Here is a 22,869-nt window from a genome sequence, read left to right as displayed (position 1 = left end):
GTAAGCACTACTCAGCGACAACTAAAACATCAGTGTGTTATCAACATTATTCTCATACTAAATCCAAAACACAGCACTACAGCAGCTACTAGGAAGAAAATTAACTCTGTCCCACCTGAAACTAGGACAGAGAGGATCTCTGCTCTACTTTCTGTAGAAAGATGTCTTTTCTAGTCTCCAGCTAGGCTCCACATTGTAGAAAAGAAGGAAATGTTTCTCGGAGTTTAAATATATATATGGATGTATATATCTATATAAATTAAGGTTCTTTTGCTCATATTAATTACCATTGAAAACAATTTCAGTCTCCCTAGTTAAATGAGCTAGCATAGCATGGCCTTGTTCTTTACTGGGGCCTCTGAGTATTCCTCCAATATACTAAATAACATTCAGGACGATAAAGTAATAAAGGCTGTAGTACGCTTTTTAAATAATTTGAGGTTTTTTTGTGGGAATCTTGTGTGAATTTTTCATGGTAGAAAAGTTATTTTTGGAAATCTCTGTATCTATCTATTCCTGAGCAGCAGCATTTGGCAGTCTTGAAACAGAATTTAGATTTATGCTGATTCATATGTTATCTTAAAATCATTCCTTGTAATTTGTGTTACAAAATATCGGGAAAATAAAATTCTCCTTTCTTTGTATTCTCTTTTACTTGGGTGGAAAGGTGGAAGTAGTTGCAAAATAAAAATTTCAGCCCTGACAAGATTACAGGTAAGAATTTCATCTCAGCTATACCAGCAAGTACAGGGTGGCAGGGGTCAATTGTCAAACAAAATACAACTACTCAAGAAATCCAGGAGAAGAGCTGAGCAGTGCTTTATTTAACGGAGACCTACCTCAGGAGTTTAAATAGTCAGAAAGTCATTGCCCAGACTTCTGTTTAGCAAGGAGCCTGAACTTTAATGCTCCATGTATGACAGCTGATCTCAACTGATTAACTGAAGTATTGCTGTAAGAGGAACAGGAATGTGAAGGGATAAATTCCACATGTGTGGACCCTTAGGCAATCCCATGCACAGGCTGCTGAAGGAAGGTGAAGTTGTCTTGGTACTATTTAGTATGCTTTGTTATGGGATAGGAGATGTCTGACTATGATGGAGATTCCGCCAAGTGCCCCTGAAGTTCAGAGTGGAAATAAGAATTTCAGTTTATTGGCGATAGTTTTAAACCAAGCACCTTGCAAGCCAGCATGGCCAAGTCACTAGGGGTGGCATCTGCAGAGGATGGCAAGGAGGAAGGTGGGAAGGGCAGCTGCTGTGTTGCTGCCACGGAGAGGATTGAAATGTTTCTGCTCTCCCCTCCCCTCTTAAGGGATTCTTCTCTCATTCTTGTTCTCAAGCATGACCAGCTCTGTTGACTAACATGCTGCAGCTTTTATTTTCATCACAACAGCAAAATATCCCCTCTCTCCCCTCTCAAAAGGTGGGTCTGGCTCACCTTGCCTGGTCTCTTTCTCTTGGAGGCTGCATTGGCCAGCAGCCGCTGGCCTCTTCCCTGAACGTGGTTAGGAGGGGATGGGGACAAGCCTATGTCCCTGCCTGCATCTTGGTGGCACTCAGTGAGCCTAGTAAGACATTTGTTTTCTAGAGAAGAAAGATCGGTATTCAGGGAAGAAGACCAAGATGTTGTGACAGATGCTAATCTGCCTGGAAAATACTGAGCCTTTGCTACCATTCTCAGGGAGAAGAAATACTAGGTTTTAGAGCAGCATCCGCTGGAACTAAGCACGGCACAGGTACTCCTGGTTTTAGTATTATTGCTTTTGACCTGTTTAGACCTATTTACAATGGTGAATCTGGTGAAATCTGTTTTTTTTAAGCAGTGGGAGGCAGGATTCCTTTCTCATTTCTGTTAGTGATTTCTTATGAATAGCTCGAGAAAAAAGTGGGATCTTTCTGTGCCCTCAGTTTACACATTTTGTGAGAAAATTGGAAAAATACTTGCATATCTCACTAGAGGTACTGAAACGATTAAGTAATTTTTGTGAAGTATTTTGAATTTCTGGAAAAAGAGATGTTACGGACAAGCAAAATATTATTCTCTTTGTGGAAATACTAGATGTAGAAGTTGAACAGTGATACCTAAAATAATCTAAAACTCATCTTAAACATTTATAAATCCTCCTCTTTTTGGCTATTCTTATAGGTCCTATTTCTGAAGATGCTCACTGTCGGCAAATTGTAGGCAAATCACTGGAATTTAGGGATGCTCAGCTCTGATGCCAATTATTTTTCTTTATCACAATTCAGAATATTTTCTTTAAGCTCCATGTAGAAGGCCAAGTTCTCAACTGGAGTAAGTGCAGGGAGCTCTGTTCAGCTGAACATCTCTAAGCCTGTTTGTGTTAGCTAAAGGTCATGCCCATATCCTGACATACAAATGTCTCAGTTTGCAGTGTGAAAGCTATTGCTTTCTATTTTCCCAGTAAAGATACTGCAGAAGAAATAGGCTTCAAAATACTTCTGGTCATCTGTAAGATGACCAGGTTTAGAGCTCATCCTGTTCTGCTAATATATGGCATTTGTAGTGCAGGGTCTGGTGAGGGAAATATTAACAGGAGTAAACTGGAACAATCTCATAGTTGCCAACATCAGCAGAGGCAACTGGATGCTGCTGCAGGGCTTACCTGGTATTATTTCAGAATAAAATCCTTGCTTTAGGGCTTTAACTCCTGCTGACTGTCTGAAATGCAGCTGCTGTGCTGCTGAACTACCTGAAAAATCCTATCATATGGATAATTTCAGGCTGTCAGCAGTAAAAACAATAGCAGACAAGGAGGCTACAAAGAATGGGTTAAATCACAGACTTCCTACCTCTTCGGTATTCCTGGATAATAATCCACCTACAGTGACTCTACACTGTGGGTAGAAAATGCCTACCTCTTTTTAAACATAATTTATGCACTCCTTTGCCTTTTGAAAAGGATAGACACCAGCCAGATAGAAGACTGCTCTGCTGCATTAGGGCTCAAAATTAACCATCAAAATGTGCGCCTGATGTGCAAGTCAATCTGCTAAGTCATAAATGTTACAAACAGACATTTGATTACAGTGTGTATTTTTAAAGTATGCTTTTTGGCTATGTAGCTTTAGCAAATACCGCTTCTTCCAGTCTGTGCTAAAAGGACAGGGATACATATGCTGTTAACCTGGCACAATACGAAATCTGCCATAAACCAATTTCCCCGGAGGATTTCTTTCTGCAAGGGCTGTGTGCTATGAGGCAGTGTCTCCCAGATGATTCAAAGTGCCCTTGACTTGATCTGCAGTAAGCAGGAGAGAAGGTGCCTGATAGTTTCTTCTGTGATGCAGTGGTGGCATCTGAGGAGGCTGAAAGTGTGAAGGAGACTTAAAAGGAAGCTCGTTCCTTTTTTTTTTTTTTCTTATGAGGAAAAAGTTCTTGCGCTTGGACCTGAAGGGGTTGGTTGGTGAGAAGTTTCTGCTTTTGAAGTAAATTTCAGACCTAGAAAATTCTATGGTGGTTGCGTAAGTATTGAAATTACAACATTGCTAAAGCCTGCAAAGCAAGCGATTGTCTGGGGAACATATTTCTAATATAATTACTTCCTGACCTTTTTTTTGTTTTGCTTTGAGTTTTGATTAACTTCACATTAATTATAATCAGTGAACACTGGGGAAGAAGGGGTTTTTTTGGTTAAAATTCCAGCAGCTTTCCCTTGTTCTTCCATTTGGAAGAGGAGTAATTCCTGCTACCTTCAGGAATTACTCCAGGAAAAAACTCAAGGGAGGTCAAATTTGAAACTTTTAATCCCTTGAATTAGACAACCAGCATAAAAGCAATTTCAGGCCATCCCTGTATGCCTTAAAGAAACAAACCCATGGTAAATATGAGTTAGAATTAATTTTTCAAAAGCAGTGTATTTTTTTGAGGAACACAATGGTCCCTGAGCAATATCAAAGGCACCTAGCCATGTTCTGCTCGCCTATAGCAAGAATTACCAGACTATTACAGTGGAAGGAGCACTAGCGAGTGGGTCTTGTGCTGTTCGCGTGCCTCCAACGCACTCTGTGGTCTGCATCCCAGCCAAAGGGTATTTTCAAAGAGGTTGGTATCTACAAAGCAGATGTGCAACTCTTGTATCATACGCCTTGCTCCTTGAGTCTTCAGGAGAATAACTAGGCTACTCCCTGTCCCAACATACTGCCAGTGACAGAAGAGGTCCAAGTGTCATTCTGCCTCTCATCCCGATCTGTAATAGTACCTCTGCCACTTCTGGCTGAATGTTTCCGCAGGAAGCAAATAGCTTATCTTTAATATCTGATGCCCTTGTGTCAGAGGTCTCGTAATATAAAGATGATCCTGGAGATAAAGCCAACCCAGCTGAGAAAAAGGTGACTGCTCCCAGTATGCCTTGTGCCTTTCTGTGATTGCTCAGGGAGCTTCAGCATATGTCAGGCTTCAGCATATACAGCATCTGCTCTGGCATCTTATACTGTAGGGTGTTGGTCTTCTTGGAAGAGACCCATTTTGCTAGACACAGCTCTCAGCTCATACTTAGTCTGCCTGTTCTGGGAAGGCAACGTGTTTTCTGACAACAGCCAAGATAAAAATCAAGGGTTCATTCTATTGCCACTTCAGGGCTGATGTATAACTTGCTCCTTCAATTTGAAATCTCTATTCAGAATACACAGATTATGGAGACGATGGGTTAATTCATTTAGACTATTTTCTGGCTTTATGAGGTTCCTGCAAACTGGGGGAAGTTGAAATGTAGAGTATGATTAAGTCTGCTAGTGCTTTAATTTTGCATGTTTTGTTTTAAAATGTCTATTTGGGGATATGTGTTCCATTTTTAAACTTTGTCATTATTTAATTAAAAGTTATTTAGTAGATCTGTCAATAATCTGTTATGCACATTCTACTGGGTGTGTCTTGTGTTAATTTTTCATCTGAAAGAGCAAAAAGAATCTTCTGAATTTTTAACTGTTGTTTAGAAAGGTTTTGTAGATACAGTGTTAAATGTTCCTAAATTTTACTTCCCTGATCATGAAAGCTTTGCTTTCTCATTGCCTGTCAATCTTATTGAGGAATGCTGAATAATCAGAATGAAACAAAGATAAGACTGCCTTCTGATCCCTCCAATTTATTTTGAGAACAACTTTAGTTCTTTCTGTATTGAAAAGATGTCCTCACTTCACCTGCTTAAAGCAAACGTGATTCTGGAAATCCATCCAGTATCTCCAATTTATCTCCAAATTACTACGCAAACGTTAATTAGTCTCCACAATACCCAGAAGAGGTAGATAAATAATGTTCTATTATCCTGATTATAGATGTAAGTCACTATCAAGAAGTGGCGACTTGCCGAGAAGTCACATTTGATGTCAGATCAAGAGTTGGTGCATTCCTGTGCTTCCTACACAAGATCGTACCACTTCTGTCTGCTACCTTATCGCTCCTTGTTGCTTCAGCTCCATCACTGTATCTGCCACTGAATCTTAAACATATAGTCATACTGGAGTCCTCAGTGAACAGAATACATTAACAAGCCACATCTTTTCATTAGACAGCATATATTCTCAATTAAAGATTGCCCATTTATTCTAGACTTTTTTTTTTAATTGATGTGATCAAACAAGGGTGAAGGGGTGCTAATTGTCCCATGGATTTAACGCACAATGAGAATCACCCCCAGAATGATACCTGTGGGGACTGCCACCGAAACTTGCACGGCATCTTTTAGTCTGACAGTGCAAGAGCCTGTGGCTCCCTCTCACTTCCACAAGTGCCCTATATATTTATTAGGCCAGTTGTTGTTTTCTCCTGAAATCCCATTTAGTCTTGGATCACAGCTGAAAGGAGTCTGTGTGTGTGGTGAAGGCCATAATTCTTGTGCAGGACTCCTAAGAGGAAAAGCTGGTTTGGCTAGGTTGAAACGCTGAAGTCTCTGCCCTAGAGCTCTTAAAGAGATGAAGTTGGCCTCTTTTTTTTTTTTTTTTTCTTTCCCTGCCAAGCTCTTGTGCTAACTGTCAAGGTGTTTGACCTTCACGAGCCACAGAAAAAACTGAGTGCACCAGAACACGCTGTCCAAGCTCCTCAAATGTCCTTAGAGCAAAGGCTTCTCCAGTGCTAGCATTGGTGATAACACATGAGGCTTTTCACTGTGGAGCCTAACCCTTTTTTTATTCTTTGGCAAGCTCACAACAGCAAAATGTGCTCTTTTGACCACAAGATCTATTATTGCAAATTCCCCTCTTCCTGGGCTCTTGTGAGGGCTGCTTGCTTGCTTGTGGCACGTGCAGAATGTACTGGCACATTGCTAACTCATTTGAATTATTCTGATTAGGTTGTTCTCACCTTGCTGGAAAAGGATTTGCTGTAAGTTGCCACAGTCTGAGATTTCAAGCTCTTGACAGTCTTGTTTCTCTACTAGTAGGCTGGTGATTTGTCATCCTGCATTCCCTTGCCAGGGTCCCAACACTATTTGTTCTTCAATGTCTAGTGAACACTGAAGGGTGAGACTTCCCTCTCCCCACAGTGATTTCTCTTCTAATTCTGAAGCCTCCTCCCATCTCCTATTTACTGTTGCTACATCCCACTCCCGGCATTTTCCTTCTCATTGCTTACATTGGAACCACCATTTTCTGTAGTTCCGCTTCTGTAGTTCCGCTGTAGTGTCCTTCTAATGTCTGATGATGACTGCAGTTCCTCCACTGCATAGCATCCCGTGCACTGTGAGCAGGAGATCAATTATCCAACAATTAAAATGTTGTTTAAAAACCAGAATTGGTGCCACAGCCTCTGGGTGAAAGAGGAACAATCAGAAGGACAAGAGGATGTTGATCCTTCTGAAAGGAAGAGTGGTTTTGTGTCCAGAAAGGGCTAGACAAAAACAGAGCTAGGCTGAGAATCATTTGAAGAAAAATTCATGAGCAAGCCTGTATTTTCCTCATCTACATGGAAACCTGCTTTTATTCTCAACTGATTTAAAAACAAACGAACCCCACCTCAAACAAGCTAAAGGACTGCAAGCAGAAGATGTGTATTTGTAAATAACTCAATGGAAATTATAAAAGCAATTTGGAAAAAAGAGATCCTTTTTTCCTTGAAAACATTCAACAAAATTTGTCGTATTTGTCCTGCAGACTTCAAACTGGCAAAGCTTTTTCCTTATCCAAAGATTTTATCAAAATTTTGTGCAGAAGATTCTTTGCTTTTTATCTTTCGGTCATTCCCTCTTAAACTTTGCTGCTTTGTTCTTTCTTTCTGACTACCATTTTACTTTTTCACTTTTTTATTAAGTAAGTGTGAGGGGAGAAAAAGAAACTAATGCTGGGGGAAAAAAAACTTTGGGATTTTTCTCATGGAGGAAAGTGAGAAACTTTGAAGAAACCTTCTTTGAGAGGAGGGGGAGAAACGGGAGAAAAAAATATTTTCTTGCCAAAAAGAAAAATGTATCTACATTTATTTGACCAGCTCTAAATCGGAAACTGCAGAATACATATAATACTGTTGATACTACAAAAGCTGTTTCTTAGCCAGAAAGTCTGTGTATTGTGAGAAGGCTCCCTAAACATCATCTGCAAAGTTTCCAAAAACACAACCCCCCCAAAAATTCATCAACCTTTTCCCTCCCTCGCAACCCTCACGAGTAGCTGGATTTGAAAGACAGTAAGGCAGTAGAATAAATGTTAAAGAGGGGCTGGTGACATACATGTGACTTGACTTTTGGCTCGTCTCTTTCTCTGTGTGTTTAAAAAATAAAAACACTGCCTCAGCATAATGGGAGATTCAAAACCACCAGTGACTACTTAGCATTCTGATGAAGGTAGGTGTATTTTAAGAAAAAATGTATTCTACCCTAAGCTGCAAGCCTGTGGTGAGTTTTGTTAACTAGAAGAATTTGTAATTTGGGCTAGTGAGTTGGCTTAAGGGTGTTTTTGTGGCCTGTGGGCATTTTAATAGCAGGACTGCAGTGAGCACTTGCAGTGAGCACTAGCAGGAATTACGCAGCTTGCTAGCTTCTCGTCATCTTGAAATTTTTCTTGATTACAGCTAGTATCATATGCAGTGCAGGTAGTGAATGAGAAGATACTTTTTTCCATTTGTATCCAAATCTTTATTGATATGCCTCTCAAAATACAGCTTCTGGTCTCTCAATAAACATGGTGCAGGGCTTGTGAACGTAGTTTCCACACTTAAGTTGTCTACTGTGTTCTTCTGAATGGATTTCTGAGCCCTTTGCCATCTGTGTACATTACGGCTTTTGTAGGAAGATCTTTAGACCAAACTACTACTATATCTGGACAGTCATGTACAAGCTCATAGTAGAAATCTCATTTTTTGTGCTCTTTTGCTAATGTTGTCAAAGAAGTGAGGAGCAAGGGATGCCATAGAAAGGGATTTCTACTATAAATTTTGCAGTTACGAGAATTACTGATGTGCCCACAGCTACCGTAAGTGGAAATTACATCTGTTAGACTGGCATTGCTAAATAAAACCTGGTTGGCTATTGGGATGAACAATGTGATCAGATATCCTTGTGGCAAAAAAAAAGAGCTGTTGTTCCTAACATTCACGTCTAGGATCTCTGCTTAAATTTACCACAATTGTCACACCTGTAAACATATACATCGTACTTCTAAAATGGATTTAGGACAATCAGGATAAAAAGAGACTAGATGAAATTTCTCACTGGTCTGAATTAAACCTTGCTGCTGCAGTCAAGAGCTGGAAAAGCTTATATTTGCAAGAAATGTCATAAAATCGAAGAGGAGTCATGCGCGGTGTTCTCAGCAGACATACAGCTACTTCGAAATCCTACCTGGATGAAAAGAGTACAGAAAAGTACTTCACATTGGTGCTTATGAAAATGGAACTCGAATGATCAAAACAAAAGCCTATGGATAGATAGTCCCCCTGTGCAGTATTCCATAACCATGTAGATCCAGGGAACAGAGTAGATGCCTGCTTTACCCAGTTTTAATTCCTGTCTGATGGAGGTTGTGTAATGTCAGTCTCTGCATAAGGGAACAAATGGCTTTAATTGCTTCATAGCAGAGTTCTCCACCTCCTAGCAGAATGAAAATAAGGATGACCTCCCCAGATTCCTACATGTGAAAGATAACTTTCCTCTATTTGCAAGAACCCAGCAGAAGTTTTGTGGATGTGCCCCCTTCCTTTGAATTTTCTTACAAGGTGACTTTCATCCTAATTGTCTTGAGTATTTTGCACTTCAATATTGAATACTTGTTTAAAATACTATTGATATTTTGTTTATATCTTGTCCTTTTTGTAGAAGTTTTGAAAAGTATTTTCATAAATAGTTAAGACTCTCAGAACCTTCATGATGCAGGGAGGTATTAGTAGCTGCAGTCTCCTTATCAGATGATGATAAATGGATGCATAAATCTATCACAACTGACACTTTTAGAAGTTTTCAATGCCTAGCTTAAGAACGTTTGGGGATCAACTTGAAGAGACCATCCACAGCTATGATTGACTTCAAGGGGAGCTATGAAAATCAGGACCTGCTGCTGAAATTCCTGTTGTGAGATCAACATTTATATCTAAAGGGGAATTTTACTACTGCAGGATGTCCAAGGCTTAGCGAGACCACTGACACAGGAGTTAGCCCAATGGCTGAAACCTGCTTGTGATTAGCTTGTTTTCAGCATGTTTTCAGATGCGGTAGTTGGCCTTTTGGATGCCAAACAGAGAGTCTTGAAAACACCATTCCTCTTGTTGCAAGAGAGTAGTTAAAAAAATGTTCGTGTTTAATTACAAAATAAGCTGGAGTGTTTTTCAGGTAGAACATACAGAGAACAAGAGGCCTAGGAACACAGCTCCAAACTTCCTGGCTTTTGTTCGTATTCCTGCCACGGTTCCCAGTAAGATTTCTTTTTCATCTGCATTTGCCGTAGTCCCTCCTTTTTCCCTTTCTAATAATTTAAGAGACAAGATGACAGAACAGATTAGAAAAATATCTAAAATAATACCGTACGTAAAGAGGCATTTACCCACTGAGTCTTAAAACTCATTCCCTGATTTGGTTCTATTTTTATAAGCTTAATCTTACTTGACACTGACAATGATTCATATAAATATTAAGTATTCATTTTTAGTCCATTGCACAAAAGTGAACCTAAACTGTAGTGTTCTTTGGAGTTTTTACCCTGCAGGTCCTTACTTAGGATGGAAAGAGGGATAGGAGGATTCAGTTCCTGAGTACTCTACAATTTGGTCCTATGGTCCTATATTAGATAGTGTAGACGTAGCATTTTTAAAATTTTCAATGCCTTCATATTTCATAGGGGGTTTTTTGTGGATTTTTTTTTTTTCTTCTGCAGGATATAAAAATAGGACTTCTTACCCTGAATTAAAATGTAAATCTGAAGGCTGGGGAATATAACATGATTTCTGATTTATACCTCTTTATTGCGCTGTAGTTATGTAGAACAATTCTATCATTCTTTTGCTATATCTTGTTTTTTAATTAAATCAGTTTTTAAATGTGTTATTTATTGTCCAAATGTTTTGTTCTTTAGACTGCATAGCAAAGCTATTTAAACAATGAAAGAAAATATTTTTTTCAGTATTTGTCACTTCTAAATTCTAATACAATTGTGTTTCTGTTATAGCAGGAGTAGGCTTGATAACAGATGGTAAAACTGCAAAACTGCCTCTGCTTCATTAGAGCCCCTGGCAAGACTCCTACATAAGGTAAATTACAGTAGAGAGGGATATTTAACAATATACCCTTCACAGTTTCCACTAAGATTTTGAACTAGTATTATGTGTATCATAGGCAGCGGATGTAATAGCTTGAATGTTTATTGATCACTTCTGTGTTGGTTGTTAATGCCGGAGCTAAGGCATACGTGCTGTAAAAGGCAAAGACTTGTTCTAGTGCTTTTCCAAGTTAAATTTATCCTGGCAATAGTTTAATTTAGATCGCTTTCCTTTAATGGTGATAATGCACTTTGAAATATTTAAAAGTAATAAAATGTAAGTGATCAATTTCCATTTAAATTAAAAGAATGCTTGTGTTAAAATACTGATGAAAAGGCAGCCTTCAAAGATTTTAAGAATGCTTGTATTTACACGGCATGACTGAAAGGTGACAGATTGATAGCCCTGAGAAACGTAGGTCTTTTCAAACCAAATTATGCGATGTGTCCTTACACTGACTTGGGAGCTCGCTTTCCAGTGTGGCAGAACTGCTCAGACTGGGGTGAAAAAGTTCTCTCTGCTTCTGCGTATCATCTACTTCTGTGTATCATCTCATACTTTTTTGTGCATTTTGTACATTCCCTCTCCATAGGGGCCGCACAGAGATCACTATATCATTGCCTCATCCTGGAATCAACCGCATGATGATGACATACGGTTATTTCCTGACAGGAACTGGCTTCGAACTAATGAGTGATTGAAAATAAAAAACTAGCATTGTCACACGCTACAGTTATACTGTCTCTGACAATGTCACTACATATATCTGTTTTCTGCAATTAATCTAGCTGAATCCAGTAGCTCAGAATTACCACACAGGAACAGCTGCTTAGTTCCGCATTATTGGGAAATGCTGCTCTACCACATACCCAATATATCGGTTTGTGAATTCCTCATGCCGTGCAAACTGGATCAACTTCACTAGCTGCCTGGATTATGCAGCTGTCTGAAGTTGGGAAGTCTCTTGAGCAGAGACAGATGAAAATTTGAAATCCTGCAGTTGGAGGAAGATATTAAACCTGGAATTTCACATTCTAAGCAAAAAAATCTGTAGCCACTGGATTATTGCATGCAGGGTACTGTTTCACACTACTAATATCTCCTGTTTTCATTTGAGCGTGTTTTGGAAAACAGCTTATATTCTGTGTGTATTCAGCAAGTACATTTAAAGGACTGTGCCTGTTAGTGAAGAAAAATTATGGGCATTAACAAGGCTCTGATATAAGGCAGTTGCTAACAATACTAAAGCAGTTCTGGGCACAGGCAGAAACAATACTGTAGGCACTGGGAAATTTTAATGTGCATTTTAAAAAATTACATCTGCAGGGTTAGTGTTTTGGGAGTTGTAAGTTTGAACTTACATGGCTACATCCTTTCATGAGTCTGGCCTCAGAAGTGAAGATGTAGGAACTGACTGCTAGATTTCCGTGACGCTGGCGTGATGGAGAGATGGTGGGTGCCCACCCCTGCTGCCTTTGTGCTGGCTGGCACAGCTCATACACATACCGCACCTTTTGAAGAATCATAGCTTTGGGTGATCTTCTGCTCCATTCCAGGTTGGTTTGGGAAACGCTATATCTGAGTACAGTGTAAATTCTTCCCGGAGATGCTTACTGCTAACTTGCGGGTTTCATAGCAATAGCATTTAGAGGTGTCAACAGAGATTATAACCTTATTGTGCTAGTTACTGCAATAAACACATAATAAGGGAGAGCCAAAAAAATGCAAAGCAAGCAACCTGAGAAAAGTTGTTTTCCTATTTTGAAAATGACATATTAAGATCAAATGTCTTGTATGATTCCACACACAGTAAAATTCGTAGAAAATGAGAAGGGCTGAAGCATACCCAAATGATGTGGCTTAATGAGCTAATATAACGTGCTGTTTGTGTGCTAGTGCTGTTGCAAATGTTCATTTGCTGAGCTATATGAATATGGCCTGCCTTTGTACTACTGTCATGCTGTAGATGCTAGCTGAAACCCCTAAGAGGATTCTTCAGAGCTAACATATGCAAGCAAGTAGGGCACACAAAATACGAACTTTAGTCAGATCTGCTAACAAATGCTTGCTTGATAAGCTGCATTAATTCAGTTGCTTGCAATCACCTGTCCAAATCTCAGGTTTTGGGGTTTTTTTACTTTTTTTTTTTTTGCTTTCTAGTAAATTCACACCATGTAGGTCTGTGTATTTTTCTGTGGACATGTGTGGACTATTCTGAATGAATGTTAAAGATCACCTAATAAGAGCAAAGGCTTACCCTGCTGTCCTAGCCAAGATATCCTTTGAGGACAGTAAATGTGCAGTTTTAGGAGTTGCTGTAGCTGATGGTAGTACATATGTGAAGATAAATTTGTGTTTTGAAGACGCTATGGAATTGCTACTGAATTTCAAACTTTTCATTTGCCTTTAGTCCATGTCACTGCACTTACAAGGTAAAATGAGCTTCTTTTCTTAGTGGAGCAGGTTCTCCAAAAGATGTTTTCTTTAGAAGAGTGAATGCACTTCTGCACTATTGATTTCCTGCTCCTTAGACATAACTAACATTTCGAGTAATCTATAGAGTTTTGAAATTTACATTAGGTCTTTTAATAAAATCACTAGCACCTTTGAGACTTCTTGGTAGGATAAACACTGAACTCGTATCAGCTGAACACTAAATTTCAATATTGCTTAAGCAAAATTCAGATATAAGCTGATCTGCTACCATCCCAAAAACAGAAAACCAAACACCACCACCACCCCCCAGCAATTGTCTCGATCTGGTACTGGTTGAGCTATCATACCATGGTTAGGTTGTTCTTGGTTTGTCCTTACAAAGTGCTTTACTGAAAAAGCCAGAGTTAAAATCACTTCTGGAGTATGCGGGACACATACCCAAGAAGTGCTAAGACGTACTGTCACTAGATTTCTTGCAAAACTCCACACTATAAGCAATGGGGAGATCCATGCTAAAAAAAGAAACAGGAATAGCACAATGTGGCTGTTATCACGTTGTCTTGTTTTTGGAGTAGAGATCAGAGGCTGCTGTGAAGGCACACCCTTTTGCATCGAGTATTGTGGCAATTACACAATTGTCCTTGTCCTGAAAAATTTTGACTGAAATAGGTCTGCATGGGTCTCTGGCTGGATCCCACTAAAATCAGCGGTAGCTGTGGCAGTGTCCTGATGAGGTGGGGTGGGATTTTAAGACGGTCTCTTAACTCCTTGCCCATGTCCTTTTCTGCTGTAAGACGTGACCTCCCTTCCGCTGGAGGTTGTAGGTGCTCAGCATTTTTAGGGCTTTCTCCCTATTCATTTTTTTTTAAGTCTGTTATTAGAAGCACTCTGATTGAAGGTTTTCATTTAATTAATAACTGGGTAAATCACAAAACTGGCCTCCACCATCTATACCTGTCAATTGATCCGGTGTGATGAAGACTGCAAGAATCCAAATTGAAAAACAGATCAGGGTTATTGGAATGAATTTTCAAAGTGAAATCTGCAGCTGAATTTCTGATGCATGTCAAATAATAAGTGACCTGAACTGACCAGATCTTTCTGTATTTGAATAGGGAAATGCAAGTAATGTTTTAAATGCATTTTTGGAGGGCAAAAGTGGGCAGGAATAGGGATTCTGCTGCAGTTGAAACAAGGAGCTATTATTCTGTTGGTGTATTTCTGTGCACATTTTTAACTTTGTTGTGAATGCTGAGTAGATGATCCAAGAAATTCAGGAAAGTAGATGGATTCAGTTTGGTTGTGCAGACCAAAATGCCTGTTTTAACTCATATTTGTCTCTGGGAAATTATAAGACTCGGTAGGAATAGGTTTTGCCTTTGTTATTTAAAACCAAATAATCCATCTTACTGCTTCTTAAAAGGGACATTCTTTCCCAGATTTGCAAGTAAAAAGCCAGTAGGATATTTTAAGCTGTTTCATGCAGTCACAACACCACAATGGTCTTGACCAAACGTTTTCTCAAAGTAAATCTAGCAGTTCTAAGATCTACTGCTGCTCCTGAAGTATCAACATCATTACGTAAGTGTGTGCCAGCAGCGTGTGCCTGTGTTGGTAGCTCGTGTGCCGCACACACATCGCTGGCTGTCCGCAGTGCACTGAAATCAGAGATTTATTGCATTTACAAAGGGCCATTACAATGCAATTTTAACTTACTGTCATTAAAGGGTCTTACATCATAAGCAATTACTGCAAAAAGCCTTGGACTGAGATTTATTCATAATTTTTATAGCATGATTTATTAGAGCCCCCATTATATCTTATAAATCACATCTGAAAGAAACGAAAATCAATTAGGGCTTGGTCCTTTCACCTTTACTCATGTTAGGAAGTGCCTTGTTCTCAGCCCAAAGGAAACGGGGATATTCCTGGAGTAAGCTATCACTACAAGAGTAGGAGTGAAGACAGCAAAATCTGGGTCCTTACTGAGCACAGGAGAGAGATGTAAAAATTATTCTAGAAATGACAGCATTCGGTTTATATTCCAGGGGAAGGGGGTGGTTCTCCATAGATTCATAGATTTCTCTGATTTCATCCGATCCTAACACTCCTGTGTACCATTTGGAGTGAATCACATATTTATGTAATGCAATATTCAGTAGAGAAAGCCAAGTCAGCCTTCTAATACTGTTCTTTCCTCAGATCAAATTCAGCATATAGTAACTGAGAAGCTAATTGTAATACAATTGCAAAGATCTCAAAATGGCTGTTCTATTAGTCTTATCCCCCAAGAATGCACTGAAATACCATAAAATCAAGCCTATGCAAAATGGAAACTCAGTTTTGCCATCTGTATTTGCATGAGAAAGAATTATGCACTTGATTATCAATTAGGGCCCAATTTTTCAATCTGAATACCCCTGCTTGCCCTTTTTATTATGAAATGCAACGCTTGGATATGATTTGGTTGAACATTAATTGAAGCCATGTGGTATGAATGGGGATGTATTCTATAGTCCTTTGCAGTAAAAAATGCCAGTAAGATCATGAGGAGCTTTGTCAGTATTAGAGCTCTATGTTTTGATGCAATGTGCTAAAGATGCTCATGTTTTTAAAAGATTATGAAAATATATATTTGAATATGTATGTCCTAATAAATTGCTAAGATCTATTGCACTTCAGTGCTTTGGAATGGAATATGCAATGATCTATTAAAAAAGCAGTATGCTGCAATTAATTTGTTATCCTGAACCATACTGCAGGAGAATTAATTTCTCTCCTTGAAGTTGGTGGTAATTTTGGCACTGAATTTCAATAACAGTAAGGCTGGGCCCTCTGTTGCTGATTTGCTAACATCTTTCCTTATGTTGAAAGAAAGGCAACATGTATAGACTTTACTAAAGTACTACCATAAATTCACATAGATCAGTCACGTATTTTTAAAAATAAGAAAGATGAATACCGTTGAATACTAGACTGCAGAGCAGAAGAAAAAACAAGATGGAAAAATAGTTTTCCTAGGTATAGTCTAATATATCACATTTTTGTGAGCAGTTCTAAAATAGAAATATTATAATTGATCCACAGATCTTTTTATCCTTTGTCCCATGACATACCAACAGAGAATACCAGTATTTTGTTGCTTTTTTTTCCTAACCAAAACCAAAATAGCAAATGTCAGGAGAAGGGCAAAGACAATAATTGAAGGCACATAGGGGTGGATTAAAGGGAGAAGGGACCAAATCTCATACTGAAACCAGTCACTAATTTCATATCGATTTCAGTGGCACCAAGGTTACATTTTCAGAAGTATTTTGGGATGGTTTAATTTTGAAGTCCTTCCTCATATGGAAATCCCACTCTGCATTGTAGGAGGTGGCAGTGATAGGAAGGCATATATATGTCTATGCATATGACGGTATGATCCATACAGTCACAGCCTTGGCTAAATCAAGTAAATTTTGTAACCTAGAAACATTAAAATTAAGTAAGATTTTAAAAAAAATTGAAATGGCAACAGATGCTGTTCTTTTTTAAGGTTTTAGAATAATAGAAATAAAATTGGAAATAGGCAAATGGATTAAAAAAAACCTTCCTTGAATTGAAACTGCTAAGTCTGTACTAGCCAGCCATAGATTTGTCAGGTGGATAACATCATCCCTCTCATCTCCCTGTGAGGCTGTGACTTCAAGGAGATTGTAAGATGTTCTGGGCAGACATCATATCTTCCTATGTGTTTCGGAACAACTCAAAGCAATGAAGTCACGATTCTGCATGGCTGCTATGATCTTTTTTTTTTCTTTTTGGTGGTGAAGTCAGAGGGACAATTCCCAGGAATTATTTGTGAGTGTCCCTGCTCCCTCCTCGGCTAACTCAATAGGGACTGAACGTGGGACTTGGTGTGAGCGGCGAACACTCTCTAGCTCGCATTGCAAAGGCTTCTTTGGACAGGATGCAGAGAAGACTATAGCCTGCCTACTAATGGGTTATATAAGGATTTGCAGTAACATGTCCCTCGATGGGAGAAAATAGGAAAAAAATGGGATTTTAGGAACTATATTAATAATGAATGATAGAATGGTAGTTAATAGATGTCTATCTGTAATTCCATTATACTACAAGTGCAGGGGAAACTTCATTTAATGTGAAAAGACTCTCATTTTTCCAGAGCTGTAATGCAGCGTGCAGTTAAAATTAGGCTGTCTCGTTAATTGTCAAAGTATATGGTGAGAATTACTGCAGCCAGCTTCAGTGCAGGATTAGATACGCCTCTGCAGGGGGGACCATGCAGAAAGGCCCGAGGTGGGAGAGCAGCTCCATCAGGGCCCCTCTGATGAAATGTCTCCCTGGGGAGAGGGGTGCCTGTGGGCGGGGGAAGGCGTGTGGGGCGGCTCTCCTCCTTCCTCTCCCTGTCCGCTCACACTTGGCGGGAGCGCCCAGGCTCTGTCCGTGGAGCACTCCTCTGCGAAGCGTGTCCCACGTCAGGCGGCTGCAGAACAAGCTCCGCTTGTGAAGGGTGATGAGTATCTAGTCCCACTCCCATTTCCCCAATTCCTGAGCTGAGCTGTACTGGGCCAGGGTAAAGGATGAGCAGAAATCACCCCAGCCTCTAAGCCTCGAGACAGTATGGTTATTCAGGAACTAGGATCCCGTAAGCCTTCTCATACTTACGGGATGTAGTTTATATAGAGGAAAAACCAGTTTAAATGAACACAGCAAGGTTGAAATGCTCTTGGATGTACAAAAGAAAGCTGGAAGAAATCCCTGGGGAGTACCTTTTTCCTCATCTCTTCCCCACTATCCTTTTTCCTGCCTCCTTCTCAGTGTCGGAAACTTGTCCTTCAAAAATCACCGAGGAAAGCAGATCCTTCTGCAGGATGGGAAGGGTGAGCGAGAGTTTTGCCATAAGCCTTTCCTCTTCCAGATCAGAGCTGTATAGCATATGCCAGGATGGCAAGTCAAGCTGTTGAGGACTTTCCATAGGACCCCAAACAGCTTTTATTTAAAAACAGTAGAAATGCTTATTTGGAAGGACTACAAAAGCTTTCCTGAGGGTTCACTAATGAAGCTTAGCTGTCCAGTTTGAATGTCAGCACTAGCGCAGAATCTCAGTTGAAAGCTCCTGTTCTCAAACACTGACTAACCTAACGACTGTGAACTAACACAAACACAACCTTATCCTGCCGGGGAGGAGGAGAAGGAAGGGGTCAAAGACATTAGATACCTGCAGGCCAAACTCCCCAGGAAGTCAGTGGGGGCTTCACTAGCGTAAGAACAGCATGACCAGACATAAATATAAAGCAGAGAGGATGCTATGGAAATATTTTTCACACATCTGTGTACTGAGGGGCCTACGAAGTCTAATGAGTGCAGAAGGCAGGAACTCTATTAGAACATAACTCTCGGATATGCTGCTTTAGTGTATCTGTGTAGCTTTTGTGTGACTCCATTTCCCCCTTTGCATCTACTTATGAAAAATAAATTTACAAAGTTGCCTGACGATGCAAAAAAGACAGTTCTGATAAGCTTTAAAGAAACGTCTCACCAATTTAGGTGCACAATATCCATTGACATGCGGTGATATTTAGCTGCCTGATCAGATGCTTTTGAAAATCCACCTGGACACCTGTCTATCTACATATGAACCCAGTATCTCTGTAAATCTGATTTTTTCCATCACTTATCTGTTACTCTGTTCAGACTTCCAGGTACTAGACTTTGCCTCTGTTATCCACATGTGGATTCTTTAAGTTATGGAGAAGTACGACACCCATTTATCTTATTAAGGTAGGTGTCTAAGGCAATCTGTGATTTGAAACAAGCTACCTTTTCTTATTACAGATTTAGAAGACAATGCAATTTTTTAAAGTGTTTCATCTTTTTAGAAAGAACTACCTTATTTAAGAAATTAGTGTTTAGAAAACTAGACTTTAATTAAACTCAGCCACTATTATTCTAACACGAAACTGTTGACTATGTTGCACCTAAAGACAAACTGGGAGCTTATGCTTTATGAAAGTAGGTTTAGAAATAGACAAAATTTGCAGAGTAGCTGATTTTGCCTGACATACACAAATGCTCTTCCAGTCTTCCCTGGCCGTCTACAATGAGATCAGATGTAATTTAGTATGAGTTAGGTGCCGGTGAAGCAAAACAGTCAAAGGTACTTGTATTTGTAAGCTGTGTCCATCAAAATGCTCCAAGAATGGCTAGATCTGAGTAAATGCTAAGCTTTCTGTAGACTGTTCCTAAACATTCACTGAATTAGCATACCAGATATAGTCCAGAAAAATCTTGCTGTATTCAGATATGCAGGTTTTCACTTAATCTTAATATCCATATACTCTGTTCCTTTTACTTACCCAAGTGTAACAGTATAATGGTTATGTAAACCGATGCTTATATTAATGTTATTTTGACATACATTTTGGTGCCATATGTTGGTAAACACCAAACATGTATATAATAACCACCATTAATATAAGTCTCGGATCCAATTAGGATGGCAAATTTTTGTGATGTATTTTTTTGACAAAATGGCAATGTGAATTTAAATTTTTGCATGACTGAAATTTGTAATTCAAAGTAGCGTACACAATTAAAAGTGAAGTAACAGTGGATTTGTTGCCTGAATACTTTACTAATGATTGCTTTAATATATCATTCACTTGTTAATGATGCTATCAATTATTTTACTGTAAATTAGCTATTGTGAGTTTGAGGTCTTTTTGCAATGTCTGTGTTAGGTTACAGGAGCATAAATCAAACTCCCATCTCTTTTTACATCCATAACCATAACATATGGCTTTTATTAGAAAATGTTAAGTGTCTATAATGTCTTCTTAATGGACAGTGTGTGCATGTGTTGATGATGAAAGCCATCTTCCTTCATGCAAAATATTAATGCATATGGCCTACGTCTCCATAGATACAAGTTAAAGAATCATATTTAACCCATGAAATATTCAGTATACACTTCAACTTTGCCCAGAATTCATATTTCTCTAGTTTAACAATCCTTTAAGGAAAGAACGAGTTAGAGGTAAATCACGGGTTGAATTCTACCAGGTATGCACATGTAATTGTGAATAAATGGTATAACATCCACTGCAAAAAAGATAACAAATCCAAATCACTTTATAAAATGCCTGTTCCTAAATGAAAATACCACAGAGAATTAGAAAATGGAATTTATATCCTCCTAGAATTCCAGCTTGCACATCACAAAGACTCTTACTATTGGTTATAGATTTTGTCCTCTGACCTAAAATATCATTATGCTTCCAAGCAAAAGGGTGTTTTAGCCTCTGTTTGTATCCTTTTCATTGGGACAGCATTACCCATTTGGCTTTTGGACCATTCCACAAAATCTTGGACAGGCACACTGCTTTGACTTGAAATGTGTTCTACCAACAGATTCCTGGGCACTAGAGAGATCTGCTATTCAAATCAACGCCTGTTAACATTGGGCTTGATTAAAGGAAGCTAACTAAGCCTTTTGAAGGATACCCTCCAGCCTTTCCTCTCCGTTTCCATGTTCCCTTGGCAGAAATCAGGGATTTGAAAGCTGCAATTCAACAGCATCATCCTTTCATCTCGTGGTAAATATTTTATTGTTCCTTTATCCTCCATGCTGTTTAAAGGAATTCATTTAAAATATTAACTTCTTTGTTCAGGGAGGAAATCTCCACAGGGTATGCAAACAAGAATCTTTAGAAATGCACCAAGATATAACTCCAGGCTCTGCTCCAGCTTTCTCCATTCATTCAGTCTGCAGATCTGGCGGCTCCCTGCTGGAGATCTCTGCTCAGACCGAAAGTCTCCAGCAGCTGCTGTTCCACCATCCATTCATATAGGACCAGCTCCCCTGTCCCTGCTCCCTGCATTTCCACTTCTCTTTTCTCCATCCGTCCGATTTGCTCCCTAATCTGATCTCACTTCTTTGATCCTCCTCAGGAACACGGATCATCCTCCCACACCAAAGCACCACTCATCCCTACCGAGGGCTGGCAGCAATTATGCTGTAACAAAGATACATTTAAGAGAGGAGTAAAAGCTATCCAAACCAATTTCTTTGTGAAGGCACTATCCTTCATCTATTTTCCTGCTTATCAATATGAGTATCTTGGGGGTTAATCCTGCTGCTGTTCCTGTTTTCTTTACTTGACTTCAGGAGCAGAATCAGGCCCTAATTAATGTAATTATCCTCCTATGTAATAGTATGAATACCTACTCAGAGGAGGTGGATGACTGTCTAAGACCATCTTTATCCACAGCTACACCGTGAACTGCACCAGTGTGCATTCCCTTTCCAAAACAACCGCAGGCACCAGGAGGGGAGGAGTTGTCCTTCAGTAGCCAGGCAAGAAGCCTGCCAAACACAGTGTCCCTTCTGCATGAATGAACCCTCTCCTCTGATTAATACTTCCCACAAGGGAAAAGACAGAGTGAGGAGGTAAGTGAGCAGCTGAATTACCCATTCTCGGAGAAGCATGATCATAAATATTTAACATGGTACGTATCAGAAAAGAGAAAGGAACAGACTCCCTTTCCAGTCCAGGCTGAGAAACTCTCTAAATCCCCTGGTCCCACAGGGACTGCCTGCTCCCATGATCCTTTCTGCATCTAGCAAAGGGGAGAGAGCCGTTAGCTCATAAGAGGGCTGGACAAAGTATCTCTCTTTACTGGGGGATGACACTAAAAATCTGTGCATGGAGGGAAATTACCTGGAGATCTCCCTGGCCTGTGAATGGGGCCCTGCCCCAGGCTGTGGGTTTTTAGGAGCCTGTTAGAAAATAAGGGTCTCTGGAAGCCCACATATGAGTACACAAGCTCCTGCCTTGGTGTCCACTCGTGCCCCACGCATGGGGCCTGCTTGAGAGTGTGGGTTATGTTCCCATAGCCCATGCATGACTTTTGTATGGCCACATGCACAGATGGCTGCTCTGCTCTGACAGTGGAGATCACCCTGATGATGCTGGGAGGAAGTGGGACTGAAGGGAGGTTCGAGTGTTTTGATGAGGGTGCTGATTGCATAGCTTACCCTTGCATATCTGGAGGAGTAGGGATCCTCAAAGAGCGCCCAGATGCGGGGCTGCCACCGTCTCCAGAAGCCCCCAGACCTGCCATCCGGGGAGTCACTAAGTGCTAGCCGTTTTGTCATCTCCAGCTCCTCTTCACCATCACCAGAGTCTCCGGTGCCATCTATGTCTCCGTCCTCGGCACTGCTATCCAGAGGTGCCCCACCAAAGCTGTCCAGAGCCTCTTCGGCGTCGCGGTGCTGCCGGTAGGTCATCCAACAGCAGGGCTCCACATCGGTCTCATCGATGCCCCAGAAGGCCAGCTCCTCCTCATACAGGGGCCCGCACACGTCCGCGGGGCAGTGCAGCTTGCCAGTGCGGTAGTAATTCAGGATGTGGGCAAAGACGCCCGGGTGCCGGTCAAAGAAAAACTCATCCGTGCGGGGGTCATAGTCGAAGTGGCTGTGGGCATCAGGTTCGGCGATCCAGGCCAGCCGAGTGCCGGGCAGGGTGCGTAGGGTGCTGCGGTAAGTCTGGTGCCTAGTCCCTCCCACGTTGATCACAATGCGGTCGCTCTCGTCGCCCTGGCCCATCTCGTCTCTTATTAGGCATGTCGCAGACTCATCCAAGCAAGCACGGCAGGCAGCAAGCCCGTGAGGGGACGGCTGCTTGGCGGCAGTCGGTGCCTAACCCGAGCCCCGATCCAGGCCCGCGGGGG

General features: G+C 40.4%; 1 protein-coding gene across 4 annotated transcripts in view; it reads right to left on the bottom strand.

Moving 5' to 3' along the window:
* The window catches only part of KCNC1 (potassium voltage-gated channel, Shaw-related subfamily, member 1), a 112,968-nt gene extending 90,121 nt beyond the window's left edge, over positions 1 to 22,847 (bottom strand). For 2 of the 4 annotated variants that reach the window (XM_009583124.1, XM_009583122.1), the window contains exon 1: positions 22,175 to 22,744. In XM_009583124.1, the coding sequence (XP_009581419.1) occupies positions 22,175 to 22,744 (570 nt within the window). Of the gene's footprint in view, positions 1 to 22,174 lie in introns of all 4 variants that reach the window. The other 2 variants (XM_009583123.1, XM_009583125.1) reach the window with 2 other exon arrangements.
* Between the last annotated feature and the right edge of the window lie 22 nt (positions 22,848 to 22,869).

The sequence above is a fragment of the Fulmarus glacialis genome, unplaced genomic scaffold (genome assembly GCF_000690835.1).
Source record: "Fulmarus glacialis isolate BGI_N327 unplaced genomic scaffold, ASM69083v1 scaffold2878, whole genome shotgun sequence".
Lineage (NCBI taxonomy): Eukaryota > Metazoa > Chordata > Aves > Procellariiformes > Procellariidae > Fulmarus > Fulmarus glacialis.
This window is presented reverse-complemented; position numbering and strand designations above follow the sequence as displayed.